Source organism: Wyeomyia smithii, chromosome 1, assembly GCF_029784165.1.
Source record: "Wyeomyia smithii strain HCP4-BCI-WySm-NY-G18 chromosome 1, ASM2978416v1, whole genome shotgun sequence".
Lineage (NCBI taxonomy): Eukaryota > Metazoa > Arthropoda > Insecta > Diptera > Culicidae > Wyeomyia > Wyeomyia smithii.
The window spans coordinates 18,758,693-18,779,577 of NC_073694.1; the positions used below are offsets into that span (position 1 = coordinate 18,758,693).

General features: G+C 40.9%; 3 protein-coding genes across 6 annotated transcripts; all 3 read left to right on the plus strand.

Moving 5' to 3' along the window:
• Nucleotides 1-660: 660 nt before the first annotated feature.
• On the plus strand, nucleotides 661-6,906 carry LOC129722766 (gastrula zinc finger protein XlCGF57.1-like). 2 transcript variants are annotated; one of them, XR_008727640.1, is made up of 7 exons: nucleotides 661-995; nucleotides 4,419-4,847; nucleotides 4,928-5,383; nucleotides 5,454-5,735; nucleotides 5,805-6,188; nucleotides 6,286-6,522; nucleotides 6,579-6,906. XR_008727640.1 is itself a non-coding variant. In XM_055676486.1 (6 exons), exons 1-6 carry the CDS (start codon nucleotides 787-789, stop codon nucleotides 6,455-6,457), a joined length of 1,932 nt encoding a protein of 643 aa, XP_055532461.1. In that variant the 5' UTR covers nucleotides 661-786; the 3' UTR covers nucleotides 6,458-6,906. The 2 variants fall into 2 exon arrangements, 1 of the variants encoding a protein (XP_055532461.1); XM_055676486.1 differs by having other exon boundaries at nucleotides 6,286-6,906.
• Nucleotides 6,803-17,494, plus strand: LOC129722797 (zinc finger protein 888-like). 2 transcript variants are annotated; one of them, XM_055676557.1, is made up of 7 exons: nucleotides 6,803-7,172; nucleotides 8,334-8,648; nucleotides 8,738-8,971; nucleotides 9,037-9,486; nucleotides 9,567-9,941; nucleotides 10,049-10,372; nucleotides 17,361-17,494. In XM_055676557.1, the coding sequence occupies exons 1-6, from the start codon at nucleotides 6,943-6,945 to the stop codon at nucleotides 10,200-10,202; spliced, it is 1,758 nt and encodes a 585-aa protein (XP_055532532.1). In that variant the 5' UTR covers nucleotides 6,803-6,942; the 3' UTR covers nucleotides 10,203-10,372; nucleotides 17,361-17,494. The 2 variants fall into 2 exon arrangements, with proteins under 2 accessions (XP_055532532.1, XP_055532541.1); XM_055676566.1 differs by having other exon boundaries at nucleotides 6,977-7,172; nucleotides 8,339-8,648.
• LOC129722749 (zinc finger protein 883-like) lies at nucleotides 10,379-20,885 on the plus strand. 2 transcript variants are annotated; one of them, XM_055676453.1, is made up of 7 exons: nucleotides 10,379-17,481; nucleotides 17,576-17,705; nucleotides 17,923-18,495; nucleotides 18,583-18,987; nucleotides 19,064-19,507; nucleotides 19,599-20,003; nucleotides 20,083-20,885. In XM_055676453.1, exons 2-7 carry the CDS (start codon nucleotides 17,644-17,646, stop codon nucleotides 20,225-20,227), a joined length of 2,034 nt encoding a protein of 677 aa, XP_055532428.1. In that variant the 5' UTR covers nucleotides 10,379-17,481; nucleotides 17,576-17,643; the 3' UTR covers nucleotides 20,228-20,885. The 2 variants fall into 2 exon arrangements, with proteins under 2 accessions (XP_055532428.1, XP_055532438.1); XM_055676463.1 differs by lacking the exon at nucleotides 10,379-17,481 and having other exon boundaries at nucleotides 17,516-17,705; nucleotides 19,620-20,003.

Below are 20,885 nucleotides of genomic sequence, written 5' to 3' on the forward strand. Positions count from 1 at the left end.
TAGGTATGTGTGGACAATATTTCAGCCCAGAACTCCTTGGAGCTTTTACTCTGTGAGTAATTTTGTAAAATTCTACAAAATTAGGAATAAACGTGCTATGTTCTATCCAATATTATGCCAAATGTCTACGGAGATTTTAAAGAGAATTAAATATGAACTCTTTTGGTCTAGAAATATTGAGTTCAATATTTTCATACAAAAATATACCTTGATGATTCTCATGAACATTTCCGAAAACACTATCTCAAAAAACCAACACGGGAGTTATTAATTTTGTTCCGCTAGATTGCATTTCTGGACCACTGTGCACTGCTCGTTTAGGCCATCTTTCGACGGTTTACTGCGACCTAATCTGGAAAACACATCGGTGACTAGAAGAAACGAAATATTAAAAACTTTTGTTAAATACATCAACTTTATTAATACAACCGTAACAATCCAATCCATGCAGTTGAATGTGAGATAATTACTTGTTTTACAATATTGGATGTAATAAATATTTAGAATGTTTAAAAAAAAACCATGACCACGTGGTTCGTTTATTCGTTGGTTCACAGTTGACATGTATCATTCATTGTTCGATAGTTTTTCTCCTACAGTTTAGCTATAAACTTTCAGCGTGCATGCCATGACATCTTTTTGTTTACCTAGTTCGAGCGGAGAAGTAGTGTTCAAGCTCGTAAAAAAAAAAACACCGGCTCATTTTACCTTCTGCTTGTAAAAATATATAGTCATTGAGAAACCATAAAGTTATTTTGCTTCCAGTACGTGAGTTGTGTGAGCGAAATGGGGGAATTCACTCAAATAAAGGTAGAAGAGCTTATAATATTCGACACTTCGCCGACGGAACAGGAAACTCCACTCGCTAACAACGATCGGTGCACCGGTGAAACGACTGGAACTTGTACCCATAGGGATGGTTTAGTTGATGTGGTACAAGAACATCCGAAAGTTATCACAGCAGCTGGGGAGAACATTACAACTTTTCGCTCCAGGTAATTTTGTGTTTTTTTAATACTAATAGACTCAGGATAGTTTGAAATTCAAATAATTTGTGAATAGGGTAAAGGCATCGGTTTTGACCACAGTTTGTTACTTATTTAATATTCTAAATTATTGACCTTATAAATGAATATCTCTAACCAATGGTAGAAACTACTCAGGGTTGTTCCTATTTTGGCCAAATTACAAAAACCATGAACTACATTGCATCTTGAAGGCTTGAATTGATCATCTGCAGGTGATGCAATGGAACACGGCTTACAAAAACAAGGCTAGCTACTCCGGGGCCGTCATTTTTTAGTGACGTCATCTGAAGCGTTAGAATAAACAAATCAGCTACTGCGATGAAAATGACTGGCTTAAATGATGATCATATTCAATGCAATGTGTAATATGATTTGTTAACCGTTATGTACTCGGCAATTTCAACACACGTAAGTACTCGGCAGGGTACCGGGTATCCACCAAAATGAATTGCTTTTTACTTCTTCAATTCTTGACCTATTTTCGATCTTGAAATTTGTCTATTTTGTTATACGGGACCTAAAGATCCATTGATCCCCATATGGTTCCCGTAAATCCGGATCTTCGGGTCCATGTTCAAGATCGGGAATTTGTTCCGATACGGCTATTTCGGACAACTTATCAAATGGACTCAAAATTAACGAAAATCAAATCCTGGAGTGATTTCTTGAGTTTTGATACCAATTTTGGTCGGTTTTATTAACAATTGTACTTTGTCTCACTGGAACATGCTCCCGAATCCGGATTTTCAGGAACCAGATATGGTCACTGGTTCATGTCGGTCTCGGATTCTAAAAGTAGACAGATTTTCCAATCTTTTGACAGGCCAAGATCGAAAATCGGTCAAGAAATGAAAAAACAAGATGATTTCATTTTGTGGGTACTCGGGTCCTCTGCCGAGTATTTATGGTGTAAAAAAATCTTCCCATTCGTACCCGGGTACCCTGCAGAGTACATAACGGTTAAGCAATATTCGACGCAGATGATTGAAGTGTTACAAACCGTAACGTTCAATGTACTATCTGAGCAATAAATGAATGCCAATTTCATTATAGTGTCGACAATTAAAGTTTTAACCACTTTTTCAATAAAGGTTACTTTAAGACCTCATACGGACAGCGTAATCAAATGGAAACAAGTGTTCGATTTTTGAACGCAACAATCAAGTGTCATCAATATTCATGCAAGGTCAGATCTCATTATCGGTGGTGAATTTCTAGTTTTATTAATTTTTTTTATTCACACCACGGTACAACCACATACATAAGACATACGTAACACTCAGGAAGAAATCTCCCAAAAAAGTTGGTACAAAATTAACTACTCGAAAGTACCAACCTCTGTAAAAAAAACCTCTGTTTGAGTTGTCTTTGAAGGCAGTGTACCTGCGCAGCCCTGCATTTGTCTCGTTCCTACTCGAAAAAATGCTGCATTGATTTTGTGAATAACTTTTTGACAGTTCCTTATGGGATTTTCTTTGGGGCTCGATAAGTCCGAGAAAAAGAAAATTCATTTTGTTCATTATTTATCGAGCAGTTTGACAGGGCGAGGTACGGAGTACTATGGGGCAACGTGTACCAGAAAAAAACGCCAGTGTTACGTATGTCTTATGTATGTGGTACAACTCTCTTCCTCTTCTCAACTGTATAGCGTACCCTTGGGTTTTCATACGATTCTGTTGAAGGTTTCTTCCAAGAAGGGCAATTTTTCTACGATATGACAGCTCTCTAAAAGTTCCAGAAAAAAATGATGTTATGTCTGCGTGCTAGAAGTCTAAATTTCAAGTTAGTTACCCGGGTAAACATCGGTTTGAATATTTACATCTTTCGTTGAAAAGCATCTAAAAACTCACATGTGTTGGTAAAAGTACAAGACTCAAACGTTTCAATTCTTTTACCGATAATACTTTAAAACAGCGTCCTGCACACAAACTCCTTTCGTGTTGTTTCAGTAATTAAGTTTTTCTCTACATTCACGGAAAATTCTTTCTGTTCCGAAAAGCGGAAGAAACTCTCCTTTGTTCCTATCCTCCTATCGTCCTCGTAACTATTACACCCGCAGGCAACACATACACAGTTTCCAAAAATCCTGAGGCACAATCAAAATCAATCTTGTGTTGTCAGTTGCAAACCCATGAGCCTACTACCACATACATAAGACATACGTAACACTCAGGAAGAAATCTTCCAAAAAAGTTGGTACAAAATGAACTACTCGAAAGTACCAAGCCCTGTAAAAAAAACCTCTGTTTGAGTTGTTTTTGAAGGCAGTGTACCTGCGCAGCCCTGCATTTGTCTCGTTCCTACTCGAAAAATGCTGCATTGATTTTGCAAATAACTTTTTGACAGTTCCTTATGGGATTTTCTTTGGGGCTCGATAAGGCCGAGAAAAAGATAAATTCATTTGGTTCATTATATATCGAGCAGTTTGACAGGGCAAGGTACGGAGTACTATGGGGCAACGTGTACCAGAAAAAAACGCCAGTGTTACGTATGTCTTATGTATGTGCTACTACACTGTTTGTCCTGACGATACGGATGACGTCATCGCTGTTTCTGTTTACACACTAAAGAACTAGCCTGGTTTTTGTAAGCCGTGCAATGGAAGACCTATCCGTCAATACGGGCATTTCTGGACACTGCACATTGAAACCTCTTGATGGAATTTACGCTTCTGCGTCTTTCAATACAAGACCGAGTTCTTTAATCGTGAAGATCAGGAAGATACTTCCAATGATCAACTTCCACTGACCTTTCAATGGTTTATAAATACGAGTTGTGTTTAGGTAGAGAGTTATTAAAACTCTCAGATTAAAACTATTATAATAATTGACTTTTTCACAGAGCAGTACAATTCCAACGCTTACTATGCTCTGTCGTGAGAAACAAATATTCCTAAATTACGAACAGTAAAAAAAAAAAACAGTTTAAAAAGGAATATTAATTATATGTAAATTTCGATTTCGATGTGTGGCCAAGAAGGGATCAGTAATAGTTTTTCGCATCTGTTTTTCAAATGATTGTTATTGAAAGTACGTTATTGTACTATCCATATATCTGTGGGAATTTTGCATACGGAAATTCCACTTATATAATGTATTGTCAAGGATCTGGAAAGTAAGCCTTAAGCAATGCCACGACCTTTCTTTACGACCGCCTCAGCATTTCTCCTGCACTGCCTGCGCGAAATGCTAATGTAGCGTTATTTTATTTACGCTGTTTAACTTACGCTTACCAGGCTAGGGAAAATTGGAAAACACGTGAGTGAGGTTTCGACTCTGACCGGCGCGTCAGAGGTAGGTTGGAATCTCCATCGGTGATGGACGCAGAATTTCAGGGATTTTCGCAAAGAATATTGTTTTCGCTTTCTATCGGACGCTCTTTCTGTTGCAGTAACTCGGACGGTTCGAAAATAGCCAACTATCACCATCTACGAAAAAAGTACGGGGAATGTGATGGAAAACAGAACCTCGAGAACCATAGAAAACCTCACATCGGGAAACGCCGTTTCGCTTGTGATATGCAGCACCATAAAAGCACTTCACACGCAGGAGACCGCTCCTTCCAGTGTGACATATGCAACCGACATTTTACCCAGAAATCAGCTCTATCTTGTCACATGAACATACACCGTACAGATTGCTTGCATAAGTGCCTGCTTTGCGGTAAGAAATTCACAAGTAATCTTCGCCTCGATGACCATATGCTCAGTCACAGCAATAAACGACTCTTCAAATGCGACATCTGTGAAGCGACATTCAACGTATCTAGATCATTAAAGTTTCATAGGCACGCGGTCCACAACGTTAGTCCATCCCCAAGGTAAGTGGCGTTGGTCTAGTGATTTAATCTAGTGAAGAACAAGTGAGCTTTGCTTGCTGACCAGCTTCTTTCTATTGCAGCAACTCGGACGGTAATAAGCCACGAAAAAAGTTCGTTTGTGAGTACTGTGACAAGGAATTGAGCTCAAACCAAAGCTTGATGGATCATAGAAGGATTCACACCGGGGAACGGCCGTTTGCGTGTGATATCTGCAGCAAAACATTCCGCACAGCTGTGATTTTGCAAAGCCATAAGAATATTCATACAGGAGACCGCTATTTTGAGTGTGACATATGCAAGCGACGTTTCACCCAAAAAGGAAATTTAAAGGCTCACATGAATATCCATCGCACAAATAGCGCTCATAAATGTCTGATTTGCCATAAACCATTCGCAACTAGTTGGCATCTCAGAACACATATGCGCAGCCACAGCAATGAGCGATCCTTCAAATGCGACATCTGTGACGCGTCATACAAGACATCTTATGGTGTTGAATATCATATGAAGAACCACAACGTTTATCCCTTCCCAGAGTAAGTTTTTAGATATACTAAGAATATTCTTTTTTCCGCATTCTATCAGACGCTCTTCGTTTCTTTGCAGCAACCATGAAAGTACAACAAGGAACAACAAGTTTAAGTGTGACACATGTGAGCAACGGTTTTCGATGAAATCACATCTTTTGTCACACATAAAAACACATCGCTCAGATTGCCCCCATAAGTGCCTAATTTGCGATGAAAGATTCGCAGATGCCCTTTATCTCACAAACCATATGGTTTGTCACAGCAATGAGCGACCCTTCAAATGCGAAATTTGTGGTAGATCATACAAACGAAATAAAGCTTTACAGCGTCACACACATAAATGGCATCCCTCCTCAAGGTAAGCGGTGTTTAAGTGTGAAGAATAAGTAAATTTTAGTTGGAGATGTGGCCATTCATTCTATTGCAGTATTGTAGACAAACAGAAGGACCACACTGGAAGACAACGGTTGGAGTGTGATATCTGCAGCGAAATATTCCACTCAAGTACACGTTTGCATTACCATATGAGGGCTCATACAGGAGTCCCGGATTTCGAGTGTGACATATGCGAACGGAAATTCGTATTGAAATCCCATCTACGGTTCCACATGAAAATACACCTCTCCGATTGCCCACACACGTGCCAGATTTGCGATAAAAAATTCACAACTAATCTTCGTCTCGAAGGTCATATGTTTAGTCACACCGATGAGCGACCGTTCAAATGCGATATCTGTGATAAATCATTGAAGGGGTCTAACCATTTAATGCTTCATATGAAGAAGGTCCACAAGGTCGATCTCTCCCCAAGGTAAGTGGCATTTGTGTAGCGTAGTTAATCATGTGACAACATACTCTTTCCTTTTCCGCTTTCGAGGTAAACCAGCTTATGTTATCTTCTTTTGCAGTAACGCTGAAAGTCGGACTTATAACAGCCTAAGCGATGTATACAGCTGCAACATATGTGGTAAACAGTACAAACAAAAAACTTCACTGCGTATCCATCAGGATCTCCATAAGATTGCTACAACTGTGACAGCTTCCCCACGCATGCTTATACATTTCGGAAAGGTTTCATAGAATATCGAAAACTTTTTGACTTATCTGCAATTATTTATTTAAATTAAATTTGGAATTTCCGCAAAGCCCTCAGAACTCCACCAAATTGCAAGTATTTTTACTGATTACTAATTACAATTTTGCATAATTTTCATGAACACCGGTATTTAGGAGTCATTCAACCACTCAAATTCTATATACTCTTTTTCTACACTAATTAATATTGCCATGATTATTGATTATGCGGGATGGAATGTCCAAAAAGATCATGATTACGTGGTCCACTTGGTCACAGTTGAATTTATCATCTGATTTGTTTTTACACCTAGTTAAGCCGTAAACTTTTAGCGTGTACGCCATGACATGTTTTTGTTTACCTATATGTAGTTCAAGTTGGAAAAGTACTGTTGCATTCTACCTTCGCATGTAAAAATATCGAAAATATATAACCATTCGAAAAAAACACAAAACTATTTTGTTCCGAGTATGTGATTTGTGTGAGCGAAATGGAGGAAATCACTCAAATAAAGGTAGAAGAGCTTATAATATTCGACAGTTTGCCAACCGAAGAGGAAACTCCACTAGCAGACAGCGATCACCGGTGGACTGGTGAAACGCCTGTAACGAAGTCTGAGAGGAATGGTTCAGTTGTTGTGATACAAGACCATCTGACGGATATCAATGATGAAGTTGGGACTACACCAGATTGTGAGGACATTACGGCTTCTCACTCCAGGTAATTTTGTTCTATTATTTTCGTTGGTTGTAAATACGAGTACCCTTAAACAGGACATAGTTCAAAAATCGGCTAGGCCGTTTTCCTGTCGAAGAGTCCATTATTTGGCCTGAACTGGACGTTAGACGCTTAACTTTTCTGCCAGCAGTAAAGAAAGATTTGCCAGTTTTGCAGGAAAACATTGGTTTGAAGGTTCTGTAAACGTAATGCGAGAATGTCTCTCCTCACTCCGGAAAAGACTTACATTGATAAAACCAGATGCTTCAATAAGCAGATGGAGCCTTCAGGCACATTATACGAATTCAAGAAGGTCAATGTGGGACTTGTCGAAATGCCATTTGTATTCTAACACTTATTTGTCACTTAATCCGTGTTTTTGCAAACGCTTCCACCAATTTATTATCCGGTAAAAGTAGCAAACGAATTGTGTCACATGAGGGAATATTTTTGACGTGGAACTCCGTCTTTGTTCTCGATACTGGGATACATTCTGTAAAATTGGAAATGAAACTGGAAAATGTTTCGTCAGATATCAAACGCTAATAACAGCATAGCCACAGGATGGATATCATTGATCAATATGTTGTTGGATAGACAAAATGTTGGACAGTTTTGTGATACGCAAGTTATTTATTATTACATTGCTATGTTACCTTGAACTTAGACTAATTTGATGTTTCGAAGGTAAATGGTTTTCGAAAAGTTTCGAACAACCCTTTTCTCGAACAATTTCTGAACCTGCTGTTATAGCGTAATAAAAACTGATGTCTCGAAAGAAAGCATGCTGGTAAAATCAACAGTAACAACCAGTACATGTGGGCCAGAGCGCCACCGCTCTATCGTCTTTTATCATTGCAACAGTACACGATTTCTATTTGTGTGCAATCAAGGAAGAACTGCAACGCTGCTGCTGATGGTGATCAACAGTTTGTTATATATATTTCTAAAAAAATCAAGGGAACGAAAGCTTAGAATAAAAATACGTAAGTCACTGAACAAACGAATTGATTCTGTGCTTCTATTCTAATTCGACGTCAAAACGCAGCTAAGTTTCAAGTATGAGCACCGAGAAACAAGAACGAAAATTCAATTCAAATTTTTCCCTAACAAATTATGGTACATAGAAGTACCTGTGTGTTATATGTATGCTTATTTTTTCAGCACAGCTGAACGTTTGCGACACCATAAGAGCAATCCACACAGGGAAGACCGGTACTTCCAGTGTGACATATGCAAGCGACGTTTTACTGTTAAAGCTAATTTATTGGCCCACATGAATGTGCACCGCACAGATGGCGCTCATAAATGTCAAGTTTGCGATAAAAAATTCACAAGTAAACTTTATCTCGAAAACCATACGGTCAGTCACAGTGATGAGCGACCCTTCAAATGCGACATCTGTGACGTGTCATACAGGAGATCAAATACTTTAAATTGGCATAGAAACAAGGTGCACAAGGTTGATCCCTCCCCAAGGTAAGTGGCGTTCATGGGCCTTATGTAGTGAAGAATAAGTAAGAAGGATCAAATTTGAAATATTTTTTTACTGAAATTCGTTCTTTTAGATTACCACATTCTATCAGACGCTCTTCTTTGAAAATAAGCAATACCGAAGACCGAAATTTCCAGTGTGACGTGTGTGATAAAAACTTCCCAACTGAACCTCGTCTCGTAGAACATATGCGTAGCCACAGTGACGAGCGACCCTTCAAATGTGACATTTGCGACACATCATGCAGAAGACCTAGCCATTTATATAATCATATGCGAAAGGTCCACAAGGTCGAACCTTTTCAGAGGTAAGTGGCGTTCATGTGTGGGGTGTAGTGAAGAATAAGTAAGCTTTATATGTTATCTGTTGCAGCAACGGTTCGGGAACACGTCCTCCTCCACGGAAAAAGTATTGCGAGTACTGCAACAAGGAATATGGCGCAAGAGGATTCACGATTCATATGAAAACTCACTCCGGGAAAACGTTTCCTTGTGGCAGTTGTAACAGAACGTTCCGCACCTTCCAAGGTCTGCTGCACCATGAGGGTACTCATACAACGGATCGGAAGTTCAAGTGTGACGTATGTGAGCAACGGTTTTCACGGAAATCACATCTTTCGGCGCACATGAAAAAACACCGCACAGATTGCCATTATAAGTGCTTGATTTGTGATGAAAGATTCACAGATGCCTTTTATCTCGGAAACCATATGGTCTGCCATAGCGATGAGCGACCCTTTAAATGCGACATCTGTGATAAGTCATACAAAAGAATTAAAGGTTTACAGCATCACGTACGCAAACTCCACGAGTCCTCTCCAAGGTAAGTGCCGTTTATGTAGCAAAGAAAAAAAGCTTCATATGTAGAAAGCAGCGGAATAGACGCCCTTCTTTCTATTGTAGCAATTTGGAACCAAAGAACCACACCAGAGGACAACCTTTGCAGTGTGATATCTGCAGCGAAACATTTCACTCAACTACAAGTTTGCATTACCATGTGAGGGCTCATACAGGTGTCCCGAATTTCGAGTGTGACATATGCGAACGACGTTTTGTCCTGAAGCCACAGCTGCGGTCCCACATGAAAGTACACCTCATCGATTGTCCTCATAGGTGCCAGATTTGCGATAAAAAATTCTCAACTAATCATCGTCTCGAAGATCATATGCTAAATCATACCGATGAGCGACCCTTCAAATGCGACATCTGTGACAGTTCATTCAAGAGATCTAAGCATGTTATACGTCATATGAAGACGATCCACAGTCTCTCCCCAAGGTAAGTGGGGTTTCCGTTCCGATAGTGATAATATTCGATAACATTAAATTTTGCGATTTCACGACACAAGACCTAATTCACCACATTGATTGTAAACTTTTTTCCAGCAACGTGGAAAATTCGAAGCCAAACCAAACTGGTAACAGCCTGAACGATGTTTCAGCATTACACAACTGCAACATATGCGGTAAACAGTACAAAAACAGCAGTTCACTTCGCAATCATATGGATCTTCATAAGAGTGCTGTTGTGAGATATTAGAGGAAATTTTAATGCATAAACATTCATGCTAAAACTCACAGCACAAAGCAAAAAATTTGCGATGTTCGACTCTAGATGAAGTACTGCCTGAGCTTTTACATGCCCAATTCTTTTCAACAGTAGCTATGCCAAGAAAGGCTTTTGCCAGGTGGTCTCAGATGAGGCAAACAGTAAGTTGATCACGTTTTGGACCCCTTTTGACAGATATCTTTGAGTCAGATAACAATTTGGGATTTCCTCAGTAACCTGGATCTTTCAAATGGAAATGAGTATTCGATCGAGTCGAAACTCTGCAAGATGCTATTAAGGATCGTTTCCGCCAGCTTGATAATAATCTCGATCGTTCAAAACTCACGCTTTGGCAGCTATCAGTGAAGTTTGTCGGACATTTCTTAAATTGTACCTAATCAAAAATTGGGGATAACAGCTTCTTATATGCATGTTGAATTATCTAAGTCGTTTTATTCCTAACTTACATGCCGCAAAATGCGTTCGAAAAAAGACCATAGGTCATAGAATTCACAATGCCAGCTGGAGTTTAGCAGGGTTAGACATTGTGTCGGGCGTATCTGAGGGATCTGAGTTTTCTGCTTGAAAAACGCTCAGTTTTTCGCAAAGGGTAAAGAAAAGGAATTAAGTCATGTTTACGGTTTCGCAACGAGCAAAGAAGATCGATTTAAAAAGTTTCAATTATTCAAGTAGTGCTGGGCCTGTGTAACTAGCGGGCTGGTAGAGCCAGCAATGCTGAGACCCCCCTGTACAACTATTAAGTATAGACACAGTGAAATGGAAAACACGTCTAGATTTGTTAAGGTTTGAAGTGGAATGAAGAATATTTTATTTTACACATTACCTTGGATTGCTTAGACTTGTTAGTTTAGGTTGCCATACAGCATTGGTCGGTTGCTATCCAACACCCCTACTCAACCGAATAACCCTAACTTGGTTCTTAGCGTCTCGAACGGTCCCCGAGCTAGTACTTTGGTAAACAGGTCTGCCAGCTGGTCACTTGTAGAAATGTACTGGATCTTGAACGTTCCGTCTTGCAGCTTTTCTCGAATGGAATTGTAGCGAATATCAACATGTTTCATCCCTTTGTGATCGCGTGGCTCTTGGGCAATGCAAATACATGACTGGTTGTCTTCATGGAGAACTACAGGATGGCCCAGCTTGATTCCGATCTCGACAACAAGGTTTCTCAGCCAGATAGCTTCACAGATAGCATGGCTGAGGTACACGTACTCGGCTTCAGTTGAAGATAAAGCGACGGTACTTTGCTTGCGGGTCATCCAGGAAACTGTTCCAGCGAAGACTTGGAACACATTACCCGAGATTGATCGCCGGTCATTCGGATCGTTACCCCAATCAGCGTCAGCATATCCTTCCAGTGGTGCTGATTCTTTTTTCCTTCTAAAATTCAACCCGTGGTCTATGGTTCCCTTTAAATAACGTAGAATGCGCTTCAGATGATTCTAGTGTACTCTAGTGGGTGCATATTGGTACTTGCTGAAGAAATTAACAGCAGCATTGATGTCCGGCCTCGAAGATAGCGCCAGATAAGTCAAGCATCCGATCATCTCACGAAACGGTTCTGTGGTCAAAGGTCCACTTTTACATAGTTCCAGTTTGAGGTTTGGTTCCAGTGGCGTCGGTGCAGGTTTGCATTCTATCATACCAAAACGCCGTAGTAGATCATTCACGTACTTCGGTTGACTAATTTTCATGGTCCCCTCGGATAGATCTCGATCGATCTTGAGTCCCAGGAATACCTTCAATTCACCAACATCAGTCATCTCGAATCTCGCTAATAACCTTTTCTTTATTTAAGCGATTATATTCAAGCGGTTTGATACCAAAATAATGTCGTCAACGTACAACAAGAGATACATAACACTCTCCCCTTCTCTCCATATGTAGAGACAGCTATCAAGAGAGGAACGTTGAAAACCCAGCTTGAGAACAAAAGAATGAAACTCTGAGTTCCAGCTTCGGGGAGCCTGTTTCAATCCATAAAGAGATTTCTTCAGGCAACAGGCGAGCCCAGGATCATGCTCGAATCCTTCTGGTTGCCACATAAATATCTCCTCCTTCAGCTGTCCATTTAAGAATGCGGTTTTGACCTCCATCTGGTGCATGTAGTACTGAATTTGGTTTGCCACCGCCAACAGCACACGCACCGTGGTTCCCTTTGCTACTGGTGTATACGTTTCGTCGTAGTCATAGCCCTTGCGTTGAGAGTAACCCTTGGCGACCAGGCGGGCTTTGTACCTGTAGACGTTTCCAACTTCATTTCTTTTGATTTTGAACACCCATTTGCAAGCGACGATGTTCTTTCCTTGTGGTTTTGGAACGAGCTCCCAAGTTTTGTTCTTCCGTAGTGACGTCATTTCGTTGTTGATAGCCTCATTCCATTGCGGCCAATCACTCCGGTGACGCAATCCATCGATCGTGGTTGGTAGGTTTTCCACGAAAGTCTCAGCATTCAACGCAAAAGCTAGCGCGCAATCGTCACGGTCTTCGGAATTTCCTGTAGAACAATCAGCGGCAGTAGATGCTCTAAAACCGGTAATGAAGTCAAGCAACTTACCGGGAAGCTTGCGCTCCCATCCGCTTTGCCTCGTCGTCACATCTGCTGGGCGGTGGACACGTTCTGGATACGAAGGGAGCGCGACATCAGCAATGTCATCAGCATCATCTTCATCGGATGTCATGATGTCTTTTCCTTCGCCTAGCTCTTTTTCATCAGACTGGGACACGGTTATATGGGAAAAAAGCGATGGTGTTATTTTTCCGCTCCCATGCACTTTTCGTGTTCCTTATGGATCCTATAACAACAGTGTAACTTTTCAGATCGATCGGTGAAACGCCCGATTTGCGCCCGATTTTTAAAGTTTTCATACGATTTTATATGGGAAAATTCACTTTTTCAAAACTGGTTCTCTATAAATTCCCGGTTGGGTCCTAAAATATATATATCGATACATTATATTTGTAGGAAATTTTCCTGGGAAAAACTCTTCTGAGAACTGTAAGGCACTACGATGCTTGCATAAACAGCTATTCACCCCAAACTGATTGAATGTCTGACGGACGGCTCACCATTAAATTTTACTAGCAATACTGCTGCAGCATGCTGCTGTTGCAAATTCAACCATGTGATGAAAAATTATATCGCTTAAATTTATCTTGGAGGCTTCCCCGAAGATACTATGAGCAAAAATCACACTTTGAAAATTAATTCCACGCAAAATTTTTTCTCATACTTAAGCAAGTCTGCAATAGCAGCATGCTGTAGCAGTGTTGCTGGAAAATTTCAATTGTGAGCCGTCCGTCAGACATTCAATCAGTTTAGGGTGAATAGCTGTTTCTACAAGCATCGTAACGCCTTACGGTCTTCAGAAGAGTTTTTCCCAGGAAAATTTCCTACAAATATCATGTATCGATATATTTTTAGGACCCAACTGGGAATTTATAGAGAACAAGTTTTGAACAAGTGAATTTTCCCATATAAAATCGTACACTCAAAATAATTTTCACGTCATAATTACCGGAAAAGTTATGTGAATATTTTCCACTGTCATTTTCACGTAGATTCTACGTAATTGTCATTTGAGTTCATCATGATCTGGTGAAATGATTTATCCTATGAATCTTATACAGCAGACATATGCATTTTATGTGACTTTCACGTAGAATTCAACTACCGGTAAAATGGAAAGCATTCGATTATCTGCTAGCTACTACGTTTGATACAACGTAAAATTTCCAAATTTTGTTTCCCCAATTCTTAAAAGACTGCAAATAGTTTTTAGAAATCATAGAAATATGTTGCTTGATAAATCGCACAGCCATGCAAAATCGCCGATTCGTAAATGAATCAAACGACATAAAAACGGACAAATATTACGACATTCGCCGGCGATAACTATGGTAAGCTGCAACTGTTTATGTATAGGAAACTCCTCGACCTTTGAACTAAATCTGTTTGAAACCTGTAAGCTCAAGGCTCGATGTCAAATTCGTACGGTTTTTCGAAAGCTCACTCATTGGCAAGCCGTCGAGAAATTCTATTTTATTGTCAGAGACTGAATTAGACAACAGCTTCGCCATTTTGATTTCTGTGTATTTTCACATAGAGAGTTCACGCGATACTTCTTCTATGACATTCTGTTTGACGTTGCCAAGTTCACGTTGATACTACGTGATAAAACATAGTATGCATGTAATTTTCACGTAGATGTTATGTTTGTCACATAAATCATGCAAAATGACAGAAAATGAATAAGTACAGGAAATTTCACATAACAATAATGTGAAAAATATTTTGAGTGTATGGAAACTTTAAAAATCGGGCGCAAATCGGGCGTTTCACCGATCGATCTGAAAAGTTACACAGTTGTTATGGGACCCATAAGGAACATGAAAAGTGCATGGGAGCTAACAATTATTTTTTGTCCCACCCTACTGTCCATCGATCGCGTTAGTTTCGAAACTGATCGGCTCCGGTTCTTCTGTCTCTCCGCTTCTATACAGTTCTGGTTTGGCACCACTCTCTGTGGCTCCAGCTGCATCTTGCTTTTCGTCGAATACCACGTCTCTTGCAATCGTAATCTGGCGCTTTCGTGGATCCCAGACTCGATAACCATTTGCAGTTTAACCAACCATGATGTTCTTTTCTGACTTTGAGTCCAGTTTCCTTCGTTTTTCTTCTGGCACCCAAGTGTATGCCGCACAACCGAAGACTCGCATTTTACCGATGTTGGGTTTTCTACCATACCATACTTCATACGGTGTCTTCTTTTCATTTAGCGCCGATGTTGGACTCCGGTTGCTCACGTATGCAGCGGTCAGTATGGCTTCACCCAACATAGATTTGCTCAGAACTGCATCGTGCACCATTGATCGCGACTTTTCCAATAACGTGCGGTTCATTCGTTCCGCTACTCCATTCTGCTGCGGGCTGTACGGGACGGTTGCTTCCACGCTGATTCCCTGGGTACAGCAGAATTTACGAAACATTTTACTAGTATACTCGCCTTCGTTGTCACACCTCAGCCGGGACACTCGAGTACCAAAGAACGCCGTCACACGAGCACAATACTCCTCAAACTTAGATTGTACCTCGTCCTTCGACTCTAGAAGGTAGACAACCGTAAAATGGCTGTAGTCATCTATGAACGTGACGAAGAAACGCTTATTGTCTCACGTTTTTGGCGTAAACGGACCACACACGTCTGAATGGATGATTTCCAGAGGGCGAGACGCACGCCGCCCTTCAACATTATCGAATGGTTGTCTGGTTTGCTTACCTTGCAAACACACTACACAGATACATTGCTCAAGCCAATCGGAGATTTTCGTCGTTGTTTCTACCATTCCATGCTTCCATAGAGTCTTCATACTCGCTGTTTCCAAATGGCCCAATCTACGATGCCACAAATCTATAGCGTCCTTCTTTGTAGCCATCGCACCTGCCTCACACAAATTATCAGTCACTGAATCAGATACATCACGCAGCTCGATGTCCAACATGTACAGTTGTCCGACTCGCCGGCCTGTTGCAACAACACAATCGTTTTTCATTATCGTTGCCTTGCCGTTGGCGAACTTCACCGTCATTCCGTTTTCTTCAATACGTCGCACTGAGAATAGGCTACACTCCAACTGTGGTACCTACAAGACATTCTCAACGACTGCCGGAGCTCTCATTTTCCCGATCAGCATATTCACCTCCACAGTTTCTGCATACTCGGCAACTAGGGCTTCACCAGATTTTGCCACCGCAATACACACCTTTCTGTCCAACGGTTGCATTTCGTTGAAGAATGCCTTATTTCCCATCATATGGTCCGTCGCACCTGACTCAAGAATCCAATCAACTGTTTTCTTCGACATCATAGCAACGGATGAACCCTCGAAGATCGTTTTAGCAACAAACGTCATTTCCTCGGCAACGTTCGCTCCAAATTTTTGTTTACGAAATTTTCCTTTGCCCTTCTGGTTTCGAACCATTCCGAATTCTTCAGTAAAGCGAGTTTGGACATAAAAGAGCCGAGTGTCCGGGCTCTTTTATGTCCAAACTTTTTACAGCCGTAGCACTGAATTCCCATTTTCTTACTAGCAAACGCCGATTCTCCAGAACATTCCGCATTACCAGTAGGACTTGAATTGGCACGCTTCATCTGCTCGTCCAGGAGTCGCTTCTCCACATATGGCTGTATCGTCTCGAGGGCTGTAATGAGCGCTTCGTAGGATTTTGGTAGTGCTAGCAGGAGTTGACACACCACATCTTCTTCCTGCATGTTCACTTCTGCCGCCCTTAGCTCTCGCAGAATCTTCTCGAAACGAAGTAAGAATGCTTTCACTTCTCTACCTTCTACCAGCTTCAGCTCTTGGAACTGCTTTTTCAAAATTAACTTGCCTGCGATTCCAACGCGCTCGAAAGCATTCCTTAAAGCGTCCCAAACATCTTTGGTCTTCTTTTTGTTTTTTAAATACTCTAGCCGGTCTTCAGAAATCCGGTGAATCAGGAGGTTCTTGCATTTTCTGTCCAAGGCCAATCGTTCTTCGAGTTGCTTTTTTTTTCTGGGCGATCATTACCTCGGTATCGGTCGCCAGTTCCATCGCATACTCTTCCTCGTCGATTGCCTTCGTCAAACAGTTAAGCAGGTTCCGGTCTTCCATGAGAACTTCAATCCAGAACTTCCAATTGCCGAAATTACTGCCGTCGAACAGCCAGAGCTTCTCCTCAGACATTTTTGAAATCTTAAGCGATCTTCAAATTAAAACTTATCTTCCTAACGTGCTGGGCTCATAACCTATTAAATATAGACACAGTGAAATGGAAAACACGTCTAGCTTTGTTAAGGTTTGAAGTGGAATGAAGAATATTTTATTTTACACATTAACTAGGATTGCTTAGACTTGTTAGTTTAGGTTTCCATACAGCATTGGTCGGTTGCTATCCAACAACAACGCCTCAGGGTCGGCTAGCGCTCTAGGGTGTTGGTCAACTAAACACTTGAACTTCGTCTTTAACAGCTCTTTTTATTGGTCTGTTATTGTTCGCATTCGGGGCCCCTTCTTCCACGTTCACAGTTTCCTTCCTTGTTTCACCGACGCTCAGTAACCGTTGCCACTCTTCTTTCCGTTATCAAGGTATGTCGGGATGCTCCGTGCTACAGACGAAGTAATTTACCAGGTTATAGGGCTGTAGACAAACAGTGGGGCGTGTTAGGCTAACACAGACAAAGCCTGCATTGATGCTGCTTTAGAACCGGTGAGTGAGCCATTTATTGCTATTGAAACAAAATTTTTGGTAAAAATGTCAAGATGCAGAAATGTCAAACGATTTTATTGCGGTTATGTTTTAGGACATTTTATATCATCGTACTAAAAATATAATATTCTCTTCTTGATAAAATGGTATTTTGTGGCAAAAATGAAGCACATGAAGTCTCAAAAAGAAAATCATGACCACGTGTTGCGCTTCTTCGCTTATCCGTAAGTTCACAGTTGAATTTTTCGTCTTAGTTTGTTTTCATACCAAGTTAAGTTGTAAACTTTCGCGTGCATGCTATGACATGTTTTTGTTTACAAGTTCGAGTTGGAAAAAACTACTGTTTAATTATGTAAAGTTATAAACTGTTCTCTACCTTCTATACGTGAAATAATGTAGTTATTCAGAAATCAAAAAGTTATTTTATTTCGGCTTTGTTAGTTGTGTGAGCGAAATGGAGCAAATCATTCAAATAAAGGTAGAAGAGCTTATAATATTCGACACTTTGCCGGCGGAAGAGGAAACTCCACTCGCTAGCAGCGATCGGTGCTCCGGCGGAACGACTGTAACGAACGCACAGAGGGATGGTTCAGCTGGTGTGATACAAGAACATGAAGTTGGCAAACAGAACTGCGAGGACCACAGAAGTCAAACACGAAAACGTCGATTTGCCTGTAATATCTGTTGTGAAAAATTCAGCACAGCTAAACGTTTGCAGTACCACAAAAGCACTCGACATGAAGAAAACCGGTACTTCCAGTGTGACATATGCAAACGAAGTTTTTTCCAGAAGTCATATCTATCGGTTCACATGAATTTACACCGCACGGATAGTCCATATGAGTGCTTGATTTGCAACAGAAAATTTACAAGCGAATGGGTTCTCGCACAGCATATGCCCAAACATAGCGATGAGCGACCCTTCAAATGCGACCTCTGTGACGCGTCATTCAAGAGAACTGGATCTTTGAATGCTCATAGACACATGCTCCACAAGGTCGGTCCCTCCCAAAGGTAAGTGGCGTTTATGTGTTAGAGTATATCTATAACTCCAGTACTGATTTCGCACCATTTTATCAGACGCCTTTCTTTCTGTTGCAGTAACTCGGACGGTTTGAAAATTATTAGCGATACCGATGTTGGTGATCATCCACGGAAAAAATACATTTGTGACATCTGCAACAAGGAGTATAGCACAAAATACCGACTAAAGGATCATAGAAGAATCCACACCGGGGAACAACCTTTTGCGTGCGATATCTGCAGCGAAACATTCAGCACAATTGACCGTTTCAGATACCATAAGAGTGGTCACACGGAAGACCGGAACTTCCAGTGTGACGTATGCGATAAAAGCTTCCCAACTAAACCTCGTCTCGTAGATCATATGCGCAATCACAGCGATGAGCGACCTTTCAAATGTGGAATCTGCGGCACACTTTGGAAAAGACTCAAGACTTTAAATACTCATTTGCGAAATGTCCACAGAGTCGATACCTCTCAACTGTAAGTGGGCGTTTATGGGTGTAATTTTGTTAGAATGCTAGTAATTCATATGTTCCCTCCTCTTCTTCCATTGCAGCAACTCCAACAATCATCTCCAGGAAAAGTACGTTTGTGTGCTCTGTAACAAGGAGTACAACGCAAAAGGGTTCTCGAACCATATGAAAATTCACTCCGGGAAAACGTTCCCATGTGATGTTTGTAACAAATCATTTAGCACACCTCAACGGCTGCTGCACCATGGGGGTACTCATACTAGGGACCAGAGGTTCCTGTGTGACATATGTGAGCAGTTGTTTTTACGGAAATCACATCTTTCGTCGCACATGAAAAAACACCGCTCAGATTGCCCTCTTAAGTGCCTCATTTGCGATGAAAGATTCACAGATGCCTTTCATCTCGAAAACCATATGGTCCGTCACAGCGATGAGCGCCCCTTTAAATGCGACATCTGTGACAAATCATACAAAAGAGATAAAGCTTTACAGCGTCATATTTGCAAAATCCACGATTCTTACCCTAGGTAAGTGTATATGTAGTGAAGAATAGGAAAGCTTACAGTAAGCTGCTGAAAACCAACAACGAACAAATCACTACACTGTTTTTTCGCTTAGTTTTTCTTCTTTCAATTGCAGTAAATTGGAAAAACCAAAGAACATCACCAGAAGACAACATTTAGAATGTGATATCTGCAACGAAAAATTCCACTCGAGTACAAGTTTACATTACCATATGAGGGCCCATACAGGAGTCCCGAATTTTCAGTGTGACATATGCGAACGACGTTTTTCCCTGAAGCCACAGCTGCGGTCCCACATGAAAGTACACCTTCCCGACTGCCCACATACGTGCCAGATTTGCGATAGAAAATTCTCAAATAATCATCGTCTCGAAGATCATATGCTGAGCCACACCGATGAGCGACCCTTCAAATGTGACATCTGTGACAGTTCATTCAAGAGGTCTAAACATGTGATGCGTCATATGAAGAAGGTCCACAGTGTTGATCTCTCTCCGAGGTAAGTTTCTGTAGCACATAATGTCTAAAAAATGACAAGAATGAAAGATTCTGAACCAGTTTGTTTTCTTCTTTTGCAGCAACGCGGAAAGTTTGACGCCAAACCAGAGCCTAAGCAATAATTCAGCAGTATACAGCTGCAACATATGCGGCAAACAGTACAAACAAAAATGCTCACTTCGCATACATATGGATCTTCATGAGACTACTGTTGTGAGATATTAGATTGTTAGATGGTCAAACAAGGACGGAAAAATATCGATTTACCGTTCTAAATTCACTTTGTGGACAAGCTCCCTGAACTGTCTAAAATAAGGTCAGGTCAGTCCTCGTAATGTTCCAATATCGACCATTCTCGATGCGGATGAACCGTACTACACAAATTTTTGCCGTAGCAGCATGCTTTTCCACATCCTGTTATATTTCACTCCCAACTCACATCCGGCAGTCCTTCCTACTCGAGCTCTGCTAAGATTCCAACATTGTATGTATTATCAAAGTCGGGAGCGAGCGGCTGTGTAGTGCAATTCGCCAGAGGAACAACTACCTACGGAATGGATGAAAGGACTCATATGCCCTATCTACAAGAAGGGACATAGATTCGACTGTAGTAATTATCGAGGCATAACCCTCCTCAATTCCGCTTACAAAATTCCTTCCCGTATCCTCTTCCAGCGACTGAGGCCGTTGCAGGAAGTCTTTGTTGGAGAACACCAATGCGGTTTTCGAGTGAGGCGATCTACAATGGACCAGATGTTTACCTTGAAACTCGGGTGGTCGGTATTACCGACTTTTCGAAAAACCGGTATTTCGGTTTTTAGAAAAATAAAAACCGGTAAAACCGGTAAAACCGGTATTTTTATTTTTTCCGGGTTACTACAAA

Excerpts from the sequence above, each read along its gene's own strand:
- LOC129722766 (XM_055676486.1), top strand. The coding sequence starts at position 787 with ATGGGGGAATTCACTCAAATAAAGGTAGAAGAGCTTATAATATTCGAC. Across the intron at positions 4,848-4,927 it reads AACGTTAGTCCATCCCCAAG|CAACTCGGACGGTAATAAGC; the intron begins GTAAGTGGCGTT and ends TTTCTATTGCAG. Across the intron at positions 6,189-6,285 it reads AAGGTCGATCTCTCCCCAAG|TAACGCTGAAAGTCGGACTT; the intron begins GTAAGTGGCATT and ends CTTCTTTTGCAG.
- LOC129722797 (XM_055676557.1), top strand. The coding sequence starts at position 6,943 with ATGGAGGAAATCACTCAAATAAAGGTAGAAGAGCTTATAATATTCGAC. Across the intron at positions 9,487-9,566 it reads CTCCACGAGTCCTCTCCAAG|CAATTTGGAACCAAAGAACC; the intron begins GTAAGTGCCGTT and ends TTTCTATTGTAG. Across the intron at positions 9,942-10,048 it reads ATCCACAGTCTCTCCCCAAG|CAACGTGGAAAATTCGAAGC; the intron begins GTAAGTGGGGTT and ends ACTTTTTTCCAG.
- LOC129722749 (XM_055676453.1), top strand. The coding sequence starts at position 17,644 with ATGAAGCACATGAAGTCTCAAAAAGAAAATCATGACCACGTGTTGCGC. Across the intron at positions 17,706-17,922 it reads TTGCGCTTCTTCGCTTATCC|TTGTGTGAGCGAAATGGAGC; the intron begins GTAAGTTCACAG and ends CGGCTTTGTTAG. Across the intron at positions 18,496-18,582 it reads AAGGTCGGTCCCTCCCAAAG|TAACTCGGACGGTTTGAAAA; the intron begins GTAAGTGGCGTT and ends TTTCTGTTGCAG.